The 13,791-nt window shown below is 39.3% G+C and overlaps 1 protein-coding gene across 3 annotated transcripts in view; it reads right to left on the reverse strand.

Annotated features, from left to right (window-relative positions):
- Positions 1–13,791, reverse strand: part of TRIM9 (tripartite motif containing 9) — a 126,324-nt gene that overhangs the window by 33,715 nt on the left and 78,818 nt on the right. For all 3 annotated transcript variants that reach the window (XM_006160532.1, XM_006160531.1, XM_006160530.1), the window contains exons 4-5: positions 5,743–5,853; positions 4,104–4,257 (exon numbers count right to left, since the gene is read on the reverse strand). In XM_006160532.1, coding sequence (XP_006160594.1) covers positions 4,104–4,257; positions 5,743–5,853 — 265 coding nt within the window. The remainder of the gene's footprint in view (positions 1–4,103; positions 4,258–5,742; positions 5,854–13,791) is intronic.

Raw genomic sequence — 13,791 nt, forward strand, 5'->3', positions numbered from 1 at the left:
GGGGATATACAGTCATAAAACTTGTCATTACAATTTAGGGATGTTTAAACAAAGAGGGTACCAGAGTTCTCCAGATGGATCTCAATTGCCTTGGGGTGATCTGGAATTGGAAAGAGCAGACCAGTTAAATCCTTAGATAATAAGAGGGTAACTTCAGTGTAAAAAAAAGAACGGTAGCTGGCCTGAGTGGAAATACGTAAGAACCAAGAGCAGTCCTTTTTTTGGTATCAATAACTACAACAAAAAGGCACGTGCAATGAGATTTCAAAACCAGGGAAATGTTTGCTACAATTTTGAGTCAAGAAGTAAACATATTTTAGTTATCATCTTGAGTCATGACTTTAAATGTCTATTTTAAGTGACTTTGAAATTATTTCTGACTTTCTACTGTAATCCACTTCACATAATTAAAAAGCACATATAGAATTACATACATTGTCAGTTCAGAATGGTTAGAGTAAGGCCACTCCAAATGCTACTTAGTTCTGGCCATTTGTATATGGATTTGAGGGAGCAGTTTCTTGAGATATTTTTATTGACAACTTGTGAAAGTGTGGTTTATTAAATCTACTTAAGAATCGCTCTAAAAAATAGGAAAAGACGAATACGCTGTCAGGAACAGTTGTGTGTAATTAACAGAAAGCAGGAGGAGGAGAAGTCTTAGTCACAGCCAATCAAGTTCTACTGCATCACAACCTTTGGCTTCTTCTTTCCATCACAAGCATCTGGCAGATAAAAATTATTCAGATCCTAAAGAGGATTGGGCTCTCGCTGAATCCATTAAACTTAATGAGTGCAAAGCAAGGCATATAAATTAGCTAGGCAGAGTGATAATAATCAGAAGTAAATTAAATTAAGATGAAGTGTGAAAAAGAAAAGAAAACTGGAATAAACCAGTCTCATACCAAATGGTGTGTTCTATTAGCTTCCTAAGTAATTGTTCTGAGTAATTTTGTGTTCTGGGTGGATGGTGGTTATGAGAGGGCTCTGGGCTTTGGCCTTTAGTGTACTTGGCATTATCTGCTGTATGTACAGAGATGAGTGAACAGCACACACAGCCGTGTCCATGCTTGTTCTGAGTGCAGTCCTAAGTGGCTACGGGACGGTGCTTTAGAAATGTGGTCTGCGGTGCAGAGTGCGTGCACCTGCTATTCCCATGCCGGATGAAGAGCCCCTTCAATGCAATGCAATCATTACCATGCTGCTGACTGGCCTGGACTCCACTGTGGACAGATGGACATGACTCAGAAGGGGAGGACTGGGGGAGGTGAAGCTGTGCAGCTCATTAAAGCATTTCAAAATCCCGAGGCTTTTACCCTCTCACTGCCCCACCTCCTGCTCCCTCACCAAGGCTAATTGGGTTGGCCCATTTCTTCTTCTACTAAAAGCCTTTATATTGCTTTTCAGTGACATATTTTTTCCTCCAAGCTACTTGTGACATAACCTTTCAGTGCTTTTTCTCTCATTGAAAGAACTGGGGACAGAGAGACTGATAGGGATTTACCTGACTCGGGCTCTATGTGTACTGGGATGGGCTTATTTCACAAGCTACCATGGAGTGTTACAGAAAACATTTGAATAGCAAGACAGAATTGCTACAATAAAGCATTTGATTTTTCAAGTTTAAGAGAGGAATTAGGTTATTCCTTGAGGAAACTGCTCAGTAAGGCACCAGCTTGACAGCATAAACGGGGAGTTGTAGGAGTGGGCTCTGGACTTGGGGTTGAGTCCTCACCCTGCTGCTCATTAGCTGTGTGAGCTCAGGTAAGTAGCTGAATTCTCTGTGCCCCAGTTCCCGCAGCTGACCACTAGGTGAGTGAGGATAAAATGAGTTAATACATGTAAGACAGGAGACTATCTGGTTCAGTTTACATTCAATAAATATTAAACATTTTTGTTACTGTAACAGAGCATTTTTATTTCTAATGAATATTCTATGAATACTTCAAACATTGACTAGGACATCTTCTCAGAACGATACATATCAGCAACAATGATAGTGAGACTTGAAAATAAAAGAGAACAAAAATCTGTTAAAAGGATGGAGGAAGTACGTGTACCAAGTACAGGGATGAGTTTGACTATATAAGGTGAGGTCTAGATAGATCGTCCTAAAAATTTGCTGCTATGTGATTCTCTCTGATAAGAAGAAGCAGATAGGGACCGGCAGTTGGCATAATGGCTACAGTGCTGGACTCCCATGTAGTTGACCACTGTTCAAGTCTCGGACCCGGTGGCTTAAACTCATGCGGGACGCGTGTGTTTGCGTGCCCAAAATCCCGAGAGGAAAATGGAGGAGAAGGGGCTGCAGTGTGGCCATTCCCCCTGGGGGGGTGATTTCTCACTTTCTGTCTCTCTGTCTCTCTCTGTCTCATCTTTCTGGCGAGCGCACGCGCCCTATAGCAAAAACCTCTAAAAACAAACAAACAAAACAGAAAAAAGCAGCAGATAGATTTTTCTTAAGAAAGAAACATTTTAAAGTATGAATTCTAAGAGTCATTTGTTATGTGGATGCTTAAATAGGGAGTTGCAAAGAACAAATCAATGTCCTTAGTCCTAAAAAAGTTGATAAAATGACAAGATTATACGGATAGAGAACGGTTTCTCAAATTTATTCTTATCAAATATTAGCTCCTACTCCCCACTTCTTTTTGTTTTTGTTTGTTTGTTTGTTTTTTTTTTTTGTTTTTTTTGAGAAATTTTTGCTATAGGGCACGTGCGCTCGCCATACAGACAGAGACAGAGAGACAGAAAGCGAGAAATCACCCCCAGAGGGGATGGTCACGCTGCAATCCCTTGTCCTCCATTCTCCTCTCGGGATCTTGGGCACACACGCACACGCACCAGGCATGAGTTTTAAGCCACCAGGTCCGGGACATGAACCGCAGTCAACTACATGGGAGTCCAGCGTCACAGCCATTACGCTAACTGCTGGTTCCCGCGGGTGAGAGGTCTTTGTGGTGAGAAAATAGTTCTGTATTTTTTAAAAAGTATGTTTTTAATTTATGATACACCAGATATGCATGCACATGAGACTGTGTGTGTGAGAGAGAGAACAAGAGAGAGGAAAGAGAGAGAGAGAGAGAGAGAAGACCCCCTGCACAGGGTCTGTTCACATGTGTTTGCCTTTCTTCAGTTCTCCAGCCTCTCAGACCCAGGGCATGCATGGGGCTGACCAGGCTGAGGATTTGAACCACAGTCATCATGTGGTATCCAGCTTCACTTGAGCAGCGTATCACTGCTACATCATGGGACTGGCCCTAGTTCTGCATCTCGATAGCGGTGGTTGTTAGACAAATCTACACATGTGATAAAATGGCAGAGAGCCGCACGCATGAGCTGTACCTATGTCAGTGTCCTGGCTCTGATGTTAGAGCTAAAATCACACTGGGGTAAGGGTAGACAGGACCTTTCCTTACTACTTTTGCCACTTTTTGTGAATATATGTTTTAAGATAAAAAGCAAAGAAAATGAATATTCTTGGAATGAATATTATTTACATTGTCATGAAAATACTGCATGGTTGGCTAGAGTTTCAATTTTTCTTTGAAAGGATTATTTTCCTTAAAATAATTGTAAGCACTTGTACTTCTCTTCAGTTCCCTAATCACATAAACTAATTTAAAAATTTGTTTCAAATTTTCATTTTCCTTCCAGGATTGAATTTTCCTGCCAGGAATGACAGGCTGATGGTGAGCCTCTCAAATTCCCACTGAGCCATGCTCTCTATTTCTATCCATGAGGAAGCAGATGTTTCAGTTCTGGGTCCCCTTGATTTTATATTTCTGGGTTACTTTCAGCAACAGGGTTTTATTTACGTATGTGATGCTGTCTCCCTCTGCCTACCCCTTTTATCTCAGCTAGTCTCTGATGTTGAGCATGTGAAATCTCTGACTCTCAAAGAGGCAAGCACTGTGTTTATCTGAGTGTTTCTGACTTGCTGAGAGCTAGTCAGGAAGTTGCAAAAAAGTCGTGTTCAATACTTGATAAGATAGGTGGTATTCCAGATTTCTGTAACATTAACTAGAGGGATATTAATTGTCTTCAAGTGCCAGTATCCACTTGGGATGCTGTTACCTGACTTGGGGGATGCAAACACATACCTTTCACCTGCACGAAGTCGAGCTGGTGAATGGATTGCAGCAGAGGGCTGTTGTCCAGACTCAAGTCAAAGTCCGTGGTCATCCTGGGAGTGAGCGTGCCTTTTCCCCACTGATCCTCAGTCAGGTGCACTCTTCTTATGAGGGCATCAGAAATCTAATCACAGCAAAGACCACAGCCTAAGAAATACAACACCACACTGGAAACACAGCAGTGTCCTTCAACCTCAGGGGACGTTACCACCGAACTGTATGGGGTACAGTGTATGTTACCACCAGCTGTCTTGGTACAGCTGGTGATGAGGACCCTGATAGGCAAATAGGTATGGCTTTTGTGTCTTAGGGGGATAGTATGAACAGATAGTGGGGGTTAATTAAAGTAATAGACAAACCTGGGTATATGATCATGCTATTTATGACAGATCCACTAAAAGCCAACAGACTGAAGGAATGATAGATGAGTGATTTACCTTATTGACTTATCTTATTATGAAGTGTGGCTCCAAGCTTTGAGGTCTGAGTATCCTACCAAGAATTGGAAATGGCCTTTCTAAAATAGTTTAGAGAGGCTTCGTATGTCTTACATTTCAAGTGCACTGTATTCATGTGATTAACATTTCACTCTTTAGTAGCATACTGTCATTTTTAATAGTCACTCTTGTCCAGTTTAGTAGAATATAAGTTGGAAGGGATCACCATGTTCCTTAACAAAAGGTTCCTTATCACTGGGATCAAAACTTATGTAAAATCCAGCATATAACATTGCATGCATGAATGCAACACTGAAGAATAAAAAACAAACAAACAAACAAACAAAAAAACCCTTTGCCATATTTGGGAAATCCCTAACATCCTGGCCAGTGGGCGGTCAAGAAGGGAGAAACCTTGCACTGAGATATTTCCAGCTGAAAAAAATGTCTAAGAGACATTAGTGAGGACCCAATTCTTAGGCAAGGCAAGGCATCCCATTTTGGAAGAACTTGGCAAGAGTTGGGTTTTCATCATTAAACACAAGAACGAAAAAAAGCCAAAAGCCCATACTCTCCCAGTCTTGTAGTGCGTGGTGACAGAAACTTCCAGGAGTTCAGTGGAGTTTATTTAGCAAGTGCCCTCCCCACAGACTGTAGTGTAGACGTAAGTTCTGTTTTAAAGGTACCCCGGCCCAGCCCCGTTATTTACGACTGATCCACTAAAAGCCAGCAACCTTACAGAATAATGTGTTGGTGATTCGTTAATCCCATTAGAACGAATAGTCTTTTTCTTTTTTTAGAGGTTTTTTTTTTGTGTGTGTTAGGGGATGTATGCTCCCAGGAGAGAGAGAGAGACAGTGAGAGGAAAAGTGAGAAATCACCCCCTTCCCCCCCAGGTGGGATGGCCATGCCATAATCCTTCTCCTTCATTCTCCTCCCGGGATTCTGGGGCACACACACACACACACACACACACACACACACACACACACACAGCCTGCATGAATTTCAAGTCACTGGGACTTGAATAACAGCTGGCCATGTGGGAGTCCAGCAACAAAACCACCAGGCTAACCGCTGGCCCCAGAATCAACAGTTTTAATAGGTGTCCTAGTCTCAGTCCCATGGAACATTTATTATAAAATATGTGGTAGAAACTGGTTGCCACTTACCTGCAGAAAGCCACTAGGATCATTTTCCTTAATCACCTCCAAGCAGTACTCCATGAGACCTGTGGTCTGGCGCAGTTTCACTGTGCAGTGAGAGATTTGATCTCGAACCACCTAGGATTGATGAGAGAACAGGTCCAAAATGGCAGAGGTTAGCACAGAAATAAACTGGGGCTTTGGAAAGCTTCTTCACACCAGAATCCGAGGAGTCATTGAATAGAACTAAATTTATGAGACCATGTTGTGGCAATATCTGCTGTGGACAATGGCTCTGGGAGAAAGATCACATACAGTTCTTACAGGAAATTGGTAACAGAATCTGAATGCAGATGGAGCTCTGTGGATCTGGTGACCTCAGCGCATCAAGGTACACCTTCCACAGGTTCTCCTTGTGCCATTCTTTTCTGAGAGGCGGACTCCACAGTGAGCTGCTCAGAGGGAGGTCACCAGGTGCCCATCAGGGAGCTGTTGCTCCCTGATGAGTAGCTGCAGCTCTGCCTTGTGGCACCGACACCTACCTTCTCCTGCCTTCTGCCTGACCATTCTGAAGGGCAGACACCATCATCTGAACCCAGTTCTCTTCCCTTCCTGCCCCGTCTCCACTGCCCCAAGGATAGTCAGTATTGCTCCTCCTTCCTCGAGTGTGCAGTGGGGGCTGGAGAGTTAAAGTAGAACTTGTGAGAAATGAGATAATGACAATAGTAATCTGGAGAAGAAAGATGGATACAGAATTAAGTTTAAAGAATAACCCACTTAGACTCACTGCCTCATTTTGCAAAGCACTTTTAAGGGCTGCTCTATTTGCCAAGCTGTGAGTCAGCTTTAACCCAGATAGGCATCTCTTGGAACACGCTGTTTGCGCCTCTGGGAAGTTTTCTTTGCCCAGTGACAAACACAAGACATTCTTTGAAAAGTTTCTTTCTTCAGAAATGTTCGTCGTCTGTGTCCTTTGCTCACTGACCCAAATCCTGAATGGTTTTTGGAGCACAGAATTGAACAAGGGATTTCCAAGAACCTTAATTACACATCCCTATATTGACACTACTTCTCAAAAGCCTCAAAGATATCCAGTATTTTGAATTTTATGGATAATAATTCAAAGGGGTTTTAATAACTGTTATTTTAAAAAACCCTTCCTGCTCTTTTTTTCATTTTTTGGTTACAAATTTCTTTTTTGTTAAATATTAGTATATTTAATTCCCAAAGGAATTGGAAAATAGATGGAAAAAAAGCAAATAATCTCATCATCCTAATGTAAATTTTTAAAGCATTTTAGTTTTTTTCTGGAACCAAACGTTTTATAGGTGCAATCATAGTACATGACAGTTTACCACCCCCATACTATATCACAGGCATTTTCTACGCTGGCACCATTGATACATGCTGTTGGCTACGTAAATATCCCGTTGATTGGGTGATCATAATCTATTTAATCATTTTGTCCCCCTATTGTAGGACATTTGACTTCTTTTGCCAACTAATCCATTATTTTTTGTTCCCATTTTTTATTGTGATAAAATGTACACAACATAAAATTTTACAGTTCGCCCATTTTAAAATGTACAGCTCTGTGTCACCAAGTATATTCATATTGTTGTGCAACCACCACCACCAACCATCTCCAGAAAGTTTTTCTTTTTTCTTTTTTTTGGAGAGGTTTTTGCTATAGGGCGCATGCACTCGCCAGACAGACAGAGAAAGACAGAGAGATAGAAAGCGAGAAATCACCCCCCCAGAGGGGATGGCCATGCCGCAATCCCTTCTCCTCCATTCTCCTCTCGGGATCTTGGACACGCACGCACACGCGCCCGGTGTGAGTTTAAGCCACCGGGTCCGGGACTCGAACCGTGGTCAACCATGTGGGAGTCCAGCGACATAGCCATTACGCTAACTGCTGGTCCCTCCAGAAAGTTTTTCATCTTCCTAAATTAAGACTCTGTACCAGCTAAACAGTAACTCCTCATTCGCCTTCATCCCAACCCTTGACAGTCACCATTCTACTTTCTATCTCTGAATTCGACTATGCTAGGAACCTTTATAAGGAACTGACTTGATTCATTTAGCATGACATCTTTAAGTGTCATGCATGTAGTGGTGTGTCAAAATTTCCATATTTTGAAGACTGGGTGGTATTCCAGAGTATGTGTATAATATATTTTGTTTATCCATTGATGAATTCTTGGATTGCTTCTACCTTTTTTTGGTCATCGTGAATAAAACTATTATAAATATGGATGTAAAAATGCCTGTGCAAATTTCTTCTTTCGCTTCTTTGGGGTGCATATTCTGAAATGGAATTGCTGGATCAGATAATAATTCTTTATTGAATTTTTTTGATAAGTCATCATACTGTTTTCCACAGCAGCGGAATCATTTTATATTGCTACCAGCAATGCATGAGGGCTCAAATTCCTGTGAAGTGATGTCTCGTGGTTATGATGTGCATTTCCCTGATGACTAGTGATGTTGCATATCTTTTCATGTGCTTTTTGATCATTTGTATTTTTTTTTTTGATAAATGTCTATTCAAGTCTTTGACCACTTTTAAATTGGGTGTTATTGTTGTTGCTTTGTTGTTAAGTTGTGTGGTTCTTTAGGTATTCTGTATATTAATCCTATATCAAATATATGATTTGCAAATATTTCTCCTGTTCTGTGGGTTGCCATTTTACTTTTTTGACAGTGTCCTCTGAGACACAAACATTTTTAATTTTGATGAAGTCCAATTTACTAATTTTTTTTCTTTTGTCATCTGTGCTTTTGGTGCCATAATAAAGAGTCATAGCCAAATCCAATGTCCTGAAGTTTCCCCCTTTTTCCTCCTGACAAATTTATAGTTTTAAGTCTTACATTTAGGTCTTTGATTCATTTTAAGTTAATTTTGTAAATGGTGGTAGGTAAGCATCTAATTTAATTTTTTGTCATATGGATATCCAGTTTTTCCACTTTTGTTGAAGACTGTGCTGTCTCCTATTGAATGGTTAGGCACCCTTGTGGAAAAGTCATCTGATCATATATGCAAGTTTATTCCTGGATCCTCTATTTTATCCATATTTATGCCTTAATCTCAGTATCACACACTTTTTATTCTATTAGCTTTACTGAAAGTTTTGAAATTAGGAAGACTGAGAAGTTTAACTTTATTTTTTTTAAGATTGTCTTGACTGTTTTGGCCTTCTAATATAGTGACAGATCAATTTTTCTTTGTAAGAACTATTCATTTTATTTATTTATTAATTTTTAATTTGACCAGATAAAGATAGAAAGAGAGAATGAGAGAGAGGGAATGTGAGAAAGCAAGACCCCAGGTCTGAATTTTGAATTGTGGTTTGGCCATGTGGGCGTTCAGCACTTCAACTACTACACCACCTACCGGCCTCTGTTACTGTTTTTTTTTTGTTTAATCTTAATCATTGAACTTCATAATAATCGGTGAAAGAAACCAACTTTGGGGACCAGTAGATGCCAAAATGGTTATGTCACCAGATTCCCATGTATCCGACCACAGTTCAAGTCCTGGACCTGGTGGCTTAAACCTCACACTGGGCATGTGTGCACGTGTGCCCAAAATCTCAAGAGGAGAATGGAGGAGAAGGATTGCAGTATGGCCATCCCACCTGGGGGGTGATTTCTTGCTTTCTGACTCTGTCTCTCTGTCGAGCACACATGCCCTATAGCAAAAATCTCTCTCTAAAAAAGAAAAAGAAAACAACTTTGATGTGAGGTTATTTTTGTGATGGTTGATTTGTTTTCTTTTTATATCTAATATGTTTCTGCCAACCATCACCACTATTTGTTGGCCTGGGCTCAAGAAATAAAATTAATGCATTTATTTTTTATTCAGAAAGTACCAGGAAGATTAGGCTCCTGCTTCATCGGGAAAAAATAAAAAACAAAAACAAAACCTCAGAAGTAAAACATTTAAAAATTCAAAACAAGTGACTATGGCCTCTATGCTATTATCCTCTGCTGCATAAGGCTTAACTAAATTGTTCCCAGAAGATGCTTTAATATTTTGGTAGCTAGTACTTTTAGTGCTACTAGGTAGCAGAGACCGCAGGAGTCCCATCTCATTATCTAAATGGCATCTGTCCTTTGACAACTGGTATTGAAAGCCTGAATAACAAGTACAGAACAGATCTGAGCACTGTAACCCAAAGAGAGCCTGTTTTTGAGACAAAATAGACTGAATTGTGTTTACTTTCCAGAGGATTCAGCTCAATTATATACAAATGTATTGGAATAAATGCTCATAAAATTCTGTGTCTGCTTTAATTTTCTTTCCAGGTGAGGTTTATTTAGTGCCGAAATTGGAACTTTCTGTCTAGTCTTAATGCCTCTGCCAAGAGGCCAGCAAGTTTCAGAGGGATGTGCCATTGGTACCTGCATTCTACAGTCCAAGCTTCCTGGAAGGACTTAATTTGTGGCTCTCAAGCTTCACATTATTTTATTTTATTTTATTTTATTTTTTTGCATTTTAATCAGTCTACAATAATCACAATAGCCTGTGATAAAATTCTTGCTTAAAATTAAGCCATAGGATTCCCAGAAGAGTATTTTTAGATGTGTTGTAATTGACTTCTAATTTCTGAATTAACTTAGCAAGGTTTCCCACCTTATGGAAATGAACCAAATAATTAGATCTTTTAAGAGTATAAATATTTTTTCCTTAGTTGAGTATCTTAATCAATTTCCTTATTTGCTACCTTCTTTAACCTGTGTTATTCATACAAGTTCTTTTGATCATTTATTTCTACATTGTGTTTTTCATGAAAAACAATTCCTAGGAAGCCAGGTCATGTCACTTTTTCCTTTGAGTTGCACATTTTATACTTTGGCTTTGATGCTCCAGAGATACTTGGTACCATGTTTGCAACTGGCTAGTCTCAAGAATTCTTCTCAGGAACTGTGCAAGTTGCAGGGATGACACAAATAGGGACTGGGAGAACATTCTTCCTGCTTTCACTTGAACTAAGGCCTAAACCATTTCTTATGGGGTAGTGAAGTAATCTGTGGCCACTATTTAGAGAAGGCTTTCAAAATTTTATCAGCAGAGCCACCATTTGTTCTGCATAGCATGCGCCAATCAATCATTTGAACAGTTTTGGTAAGTGATGCATTTATAAAGGTCGTTTTTTTGGATCAGAATAGGACACTGACACCTATTTGGAAAAGAAAAGTCTGAGAATAGACTGTTGAGTCCCTTCAATTGCTCAGACTTTTTCAGTAGTGCAGAGCAATCCAGTAGAACTTAGGGGACACAAATGTAAAATGTTATCTGTCCATTTCATGGCTAGCAGGCCAATCTCCTTTCCCCAGTGAACACATGTGACATAACCAGTTGCAAGACCTCAGGTTAGTTAAAGGAAACTTCCTTATTTTTTCCAACTTTGACTTTGACATCTTTCCCTTGTCTCTACCTACTTTTCCATTTTACAAGTGTCTCTTTTATGAGGGGACTTCAAAAAGGTTGTGGAAAAATAGAATTAAAGTTAAGAGTTTATTTTGGTGCAAAAATTTTGAAATTCCAGGGCCAACAGATGGTGTGGTAGTTAAGGCAGTGGACTCTCATATGGCCAGCCACAGTTTGAATCTTTGAAAATCATTCAGGGTGCATGTGTGCCTAAAATCCCAGGAGGAGAAGGCAAAGGGATTGTGATGTGGCCATTCTCCCTGGGGGTGATTTCTCACTTTCTCTTTCTCTAGCAAGTGCACAGATGCTATGGCAAAAATCTAAAAAAAAAAAAAAAAGAAACAAACAAAAAAGCAGCCCCCCAATTGAAATCCATACATAATTTTTTCATAATATGCATTGAAAGTTTCCTAGTAAAATTTTATTCATTGTTATTAATAAATACTTTAAAAAATCATAACTTTTTCATCACGGGTTCTAGAAGGATATCTTTAATGGTTAGTCTAAATAAATTTCTCTCCTATTAAAAAAAGTTTCTTGGGATCCAGGTGAGGTTTATTTAGTGCCGAAATTGGAACTTTCTGTCTAGTCTTAATGCCTCTGCCAAGAGGCCAGCAAGTTTCAGAGGGATGTGCCATTGGTACCTGCATTCTACAGTCCAAGCTTCCTGGAAGGACTTAATTTGTGGCTCTCAAGCTTCACATTATTTTATTTTATTTTATTTTATTTTTTTGCATTTTAATCAGTCTACAATAATCACAATAGCCTGTGATAAAATTCTTGCTTAAAATTAAGCCATAGGATTCCCAGAAGAGTATTTTTAGATGTGTTGTAATTGACTTCTAATTTCTGAATTAACTTAGCAAGGTTTCCCACCTTATGGAAATGAACCAAATAATTAGATCTTTTAAGAGTATAAATATTTTTTCCTTAGTTGAGTATCTTAATCAATTTCCTTATTTGCTACCTTCTTTAACCTGTGTTATTCATACAAGTTCTTTTGATCATTTATTTCTACATTGTGTTTTTCATGAAAAACAATTCCTAGGAAGCCAGGTCATGTCACTTTTTCCTTTGAGTTGCACATTTTATACTTTGGCTTTGATGCTCCAGAGATACTTGGTACCATGTTTGCAACTGGCTAGTCTCAAGAATTCTTCTCAGGAACTGTGCAAGTTGCAGGGATGACACAAATAGGGACTGGGAGAACATTCTTCCTGCTTTCACTTGAACTAAGGCCTAAACCATTTCTTATGGGGTAGTGAAGTAATCTGTGGCCACTATTTAGAGAAGGCTTTCAAAATTTTATCAGCAGAGCCACCATTTGTTCTGCATAGCATGCGCCAATCAATCATTTGAACAGTTTTGGTAAGTGATGCATTTATAAAGGTCGTTTTTTTGGATCAGAATAGGACACTGACACCTATTTGGAAAAGAAAAGTCTGAGAATAGACTGTTGAGTCCCTTCAATTGCTCAGACTTTTTCAGTAGTGCAGAGCAATCCAGTAGAACTTAGGGGACACAAATGTAAAATGTTATCTGTCCATTTCATGGCTAGCAGGCCAATCTCCTTTCCCCAGTGAACACATGTGACATAACCAGTTGCAAGACCTCAGGTTAGTTAAAGGAAACTTCCTTATTTTTTCCAACTTTGACTTTGACATCTTTCCCTTGTCTCTACCTACTTTTCCATTTTACAAGTGTCTCTTTTATGAGGGGACTTCAAAAAGGTTGTGGAAAAATAGAATTAAAGTTAAGAGTTTATTTTGGTGCAAAAATTTTGAAATTCCAGGGCCAACAGATGGTGTGGTAGTTAAGGCAGTGGACTCTCATATGGCCAGCCACAGTTTGAATCTTTGAAAATCATTCAGGGTGCATGTGTGCCTAAAATCCCAGGAGGAGAAGGCAAAGGGATTGTGATGTGGCCATTCTCCCTGGGGGTGATTTCTCACTTTCTCTTTCTCTAGCAAGTGCACAGATGCTATGGCAAAAATCTAAAAAAAAAAAAAAAAGAAACAAACAAAAAAGCAGCCCCCCAATTGAAATCCATACATAATTTTTTCATAATATGCATTGAAAGTTTCCTAGTAAAATTTTATTCATTGTTATTAATAAATACTTTAAAAAATCATAACTTTTTCATCACGGGTTCTAGAAGGATATCTTTAATGGTTAGTCTAAATAAATTTCTCTCCTATTAAAAAAAGTTTCTTGGGAACCAGCAGTTAGATAATGGCTATGTCGTTGGACTCCCACATAGTCGACCACGGTTTGCGTCCGGGACCCGGTGACTTAAAACTCATGCTGGGCGCGTGTGCGTGTGTGCCCAAGATCCCGAGAGGAGAATGGAGGAGAAGGGATTGTGGCGTGACCATCCCCCCTGGGGGGTGATTTCTCACTTTCTGTCTCTATGTTTTTCTCTGTCTGTCTGGCGAGCGCACATGCCCTATAGCAAAAATCTCTCTCTCAAAAAAAAATAAATTAATTAATTAAAAAAATAAAGTTTCTTAAATATAAGCTATATCTTCCCAGCACAGTTTAAAATAATTTCCCCTAAGCATAAGGCAATCCTTTAACACTTTTTATTTCTAATTTTTTGGTTCATTAAAGGTACTTTTTTTTTTTTTTCTTTTAACTTT

Source organism: Tupaia chinensis, unplaced genomic scaffold (assembly GCF_000334495.1).
Source record: "Tupaia chinensis unplaced genomic scaffold, TupChi_1.0 Scaffold000688_1, whole genome shotgun sequence".
NCBI lineage: Eukaryota > Metazoa > Chordata > Mammalia > Scandentia > Tupaiidae > Tupaia > Tupaia belangeri.